Source organism: Azolla caroliniana, unplaced genomic scaffold (assembly GCF_043228905.1).
Source record: "Azolla caroliniana isolate FFs.n. ecotype wild unplaced genomic scaffold, voAzoCaro1.0.p SCAF_4, whole genome shotgun sequence".
Taxonomy (NCBI): Eukaryota; Viridiplantae; Streptophyta; class Polypodiopsida; order Salviniales; family Salviniaceae; genus Azolla; species Azolla caroliniana.
Genome location: NW_028230439.1, coordinates 4,288,115 through 4,292,462, shown reverse-complemented (window position 1 = coordinate 4,292,462; position 4,348 = coordinate 4,288,115). Strand labels below are relative to the sequence as shown.

The 4,348-nt window shown below is 39.1% G+C and overlaps 1 protein-coding gene across 1 annotated transcript; it reads right to left on the bottom strand.

Annotated features, from left to right (window-relative positions):
- Positions 1-479: 479 nt before the first annotated feature.
- LOC147864891 (putative adenylate kinase 6, chloroplastic) lies at positions 480-3,190 on the bottom strand. The gene is made up of 4 exons (XM_087319080.1): positions 2,820-3,190; positions 2,461-2,601; positions 1,689-1,958; positions 480-989 (listed from the first exon to the last, which is right to left on the bottom strand). The coding sequence occupies exons 1-4, from the start codon at positions 3,120-3,122 to the stop codon at positions 843-845; spliced, it is 861 nt and encodes a 286-aa protein (XP_087175206.1). The 5' UTR covers positions 3,123-3,190; the 3' UTR covers positions 480-842.
- Positions 3,191-4,348: the final 1,158 nt, after the last annotated feature.

Sequence of the window (4,348 nt, the reverse complement as noted above, 5' to 3'; positions counted from 1 at the left end):
CATGAATTAATACACTACTCCATGCATGCTTTCTATTCCACACGAATCTTTGAAATCGAACAGTTACCTATGAGCACAAGATTGAGACACCCATTAGCTCTTTACAAGATTCCCTCAGGATTATCTTAAATACAACCTCATATGAAGCTGCACCTCGAGAACCAATGGACAATGAGTAGCTGCTTTTACAATAAAGGAGACAGGCACAGCAAGAAATATTAAAGAGAGAGAGAGAGAGACATACACACACAAACAAACAAATAGAGATACAGAGAACAAGCCAATGTGAATAAGAGATATCATTAGTGCCATAAGATACATCCTGAGAAATTCGCGTGATAAAGAGTATATGCATTAAGATTCACTTCTTATTTCATAAATGTATGCATAGTTTTACCATGTTCCCAAATGACTGTTACCCACTCATGATAAATAAAATGTAACAAAGTATAAAGACAATGTTCCCAAAATGATGGATATGGCCAAACTTCCCCCTATTTCCATGTTTAATCATGTCTGATGCAAAATCTAATTCCATACAACAGTTTCCAACATGCTAATGGCAACATGCCAGATACATTAACTTGTGGCTAAACGATCAAATTGAATGGTCTAGCCTTCACAATGCTCCTCATACGAAGGGGTAGCATTATTAAAGAATGTTAATAAGGCGTCTTTATTAGTGGGGGAAAAAAAACAATGCTACTGCCTCTAGATAATCCAATTGTCTTCATAAAAATGATTCCGCCAGGCTGCAATAAGTATACACTGCAGACATTCATTTGTGTGAATACATTTGAGGGTAGCAACAACCCTGTTGTGGCTTCCTTTCCTAAAAAAGCCTAGGCTGCTGCTACTGCCAATGCCTCTTTGGGCAAATATGGCTTCACAGCTTCGAGGAGTTTTGGCCACGTCTCAGGTATCCCTCCAATAACATCAAAGTCCAAAATTTTATCTTGCGCTCGATAGTACTCTTCCACCGGCTTGCACTGAAAAGGAAAACAACCACCAAAAGAGAAGACAGAAGGTTAGAAGAAACATCAAGCAACAAGGCATCACACAAAGTGAAACTCGCTACCTTTACAATTTCCAAATTCAACTAATATACAGTTACGTATAGGTATAGGTATAGGTATAGGCATAGGTATACAAACATGCTTAGATTTTAGCATACGGACTCACATGCACACATTTATTTGTGGAGATGGATAGACATACAAATTGCCCTCTTTACCAGCATGTTGATTAGTTATGTATCTTGGCAACGGGCAAATAGATCATTTATAATTTCCAAAACTGGCCCTAAGGTTTATGTTAAAGGTGCTAAACCATATGGTTTACTACATAATAACTCCATAAGTCAGGTGGGCATATTTCACATGTTGCAGATGTCCTGCACAGATTGTCAACTTTCTCCTAAAACACGACTTCACAAATTGACTTTCCACAACCCACGGATTGAAAACCGTGGAATTCCTAGCTTAGAATATATTTCGTATATTCAGTCCACCCCTTCACCATCTCATCTAAGAGCATAGTTTCTCCTTCACCATCTCACCTAAGCACATGGTGGCTTTATAAAGTCACTCTCTTCATTCAAAGAGTTCAAAAAAACAGCAAAAAGAAGACAATGTGAATAACAAAGACCAACAAAACAGCTACACATTACTTATTTCTCTGCATCTTACCTCTTGTGCATAAACATCCATCCGTGCTCTTACGACCTCTTCAGTATCATCAGCACGAATAGTCATTTTGGGGGCACAAGCAGGAGGAGGTAACAACGGGGGCATGAAAATCCTCCCTCCATCCTCTGTGGCTACATCAATCTCTGCAACATTATAGTTAGTGCCACAACCACTGCACACCCTCCTTCCCAAACATTTCATGATTAGCACATCTTCTCTTAGCTTTAGGTTCACAACCAATTCAATATCTGTTATAGTGTCCAAAGTTGCCTGCAGGAACACAAAATTTACCATACTAGGAAGATAAATGATAAAGATTGGAAAAAAACTTGATGCAGCAGATTCCCGCACTTCTAGAACCACTAGCATATTTGAAACCATTTCCAAACTTTTAGAATTCTACAACTTTAAATCAGTTTGGTAATCTCTCAAACAGATAATCAACTACTCGACTTTGTCCACATTCATAGATGTTGCTGAATGGCTTTACTGGTACACCAAGAATATAATTAGAAATACTGAATATGTGATGAAATCGGCCAAAGTATTTAACAAAATCAATTATCTTGTTTACTTATCACTTAGAAAACATCACTGCATCACTACATCATCATTGGAAAAGATCCATTAATTTAATGAACAGATCAGTACACATCATCCAAAATATCTTTGTTGGTAATGGAAGGACCCCCACACACTACAGATGTCATCTTTAATAAGCCAGATGCAAGTTGACATTAAATGGGGTAACAAAAGAGTATGCGCACTATACCGCTTGACTTCGAGTTCGTGGGAATCCATCAAGAATAAAACCAGACTCTCCCGCATCAGATCCATTGCTCAACCTTTTGGAAAGGAGATTAAGCACAACTTCATCAGGAAGAAGTTGCCCTTGCTCCATTAGCTTCTTGAGCTACAAGAGAGAACCAGGTTATCCAATTCGTAAATTCAATATAATGATTGAATAAAAAAAATACACACAAAGTAAAATAAAAATCGAGTATGAGCAAGAAGTGAAATTATGTCAAAGAGGTGATATGGAATGAAATGCCATGACATAAAAAAAAAAAACAAATATGAAAAGAAATGGCATGAAGTGAAAATCACATGAGTTTGAGAGAGACCACAAACCTGAAGGCCAGATGGAGTGGGTTGAGAGAGCTCTTGTCTGACTATATCGCCCATGGCGATGTGAGGGATGCCGAGAAACTTGGCAAGGCGACTCGCATAGGTACCTTTACCCACACCAGGGCAACCTAAAAAGATCCATTGAGGTCCTGTTCCTGATCGAGAAGGAGGAGGAATGACACGCGATTCCCCTGCTCCCTGCTGCAAGGAGTTAGATAAGGATGATGAGAAGAAACGCGGATTCGAACCCACGATCTTCGCTAAGTGTAGGGAGCTTCTCCTCATCTCTGCTGAGGCTGCGTACATCGCAGGGACAGAGAGACGGAAGAAGAAGAAGACGATGAAGAAAATGAAAAAGAAGGAGCTCTGCACAATTGCTCCTGCAACAAAACCAAAAGGGGCAAAAAAGACCTAAAAAGGCATGCAAAAAATATCATAGGAGAGTGTTTCTATAGTTTTGAAACACCTCTTCAATGTCAATGTGACTTGGACACTTTGAGCTCCACTCGCGAAGAGAAGAGTGTGTGTCTTGCCAATTGGACGCATCGCAAAGAAGTGTCATTTGGACACTTGAGCTCCCATGTCGATCGATCGATCGATCGGCCATTGCCCATGAAGAGATAATGGTTGTCCGCCATATCACTTGGCTCCATCAATGTAGCCATCCACATTTCGTAGTTATGGTTCCATGATGCCACCAACGATCCCATTCAATGATCTTGTCCATGATGCTCCACAATTCAGAAGGATGGATGATCCTTGTGTTAGGTCCGATGCAAGCAAATGCTACTCCTCAGGACCCATCATGTTGGTACCAGGACCCATCATGTTGGTACTGCAAGAAGTCTTTTGGTGTGTATGGAAATTGTTCCCTTAAAAGAGTGGCCTAGATTAGCTCATATAGAGCACATATTAGCCCTTCTAAGCCCTACTCTTTAGAATTAGATGATAGCTTTAAAGGTATATATTATTCATATGTATCATGATCCCATCCAATCTTTCTATTCACCTCGTCGTGCTTCAATCTTCCAATGTAATTGTGGCAACAGGGTTTCAAAGTTGTAGATTCTTGTGAAAATACTAAATTCGTGGAGTTTCTTTGATTGAGGGCAATCAATCATGTTTATATGTTACCTCTTTGACCATAGCTATCAAATTGTACATGTTCGAACAATGGAGAACCTAATTATAATTATAAGATACTATAACTAGGTTAACTAAATAGTTCTCCCATAGTTAATCATTTACTACTAATAAGCCAACTCTTAGGGAATTAGTTTGAACAATGGACCACCTAATATAGTTACAAGATACTATATACTAGGTTACTAAATAAATCTCCCATAGTTAATCATTTACTACCGGTAGCCAACTATAGGGAATTAGTAAGTGCTTGTAGATAGACATCCAAGGTGCCAAGATTCCATGTTGTAATTGGTACACCCAACCTCTCTACCACCCATATATACCTTTTCAATTTACTAGATGCCACTAGCCTAGCGAAATGTATAGGTTGAGAACCTTACCAACTT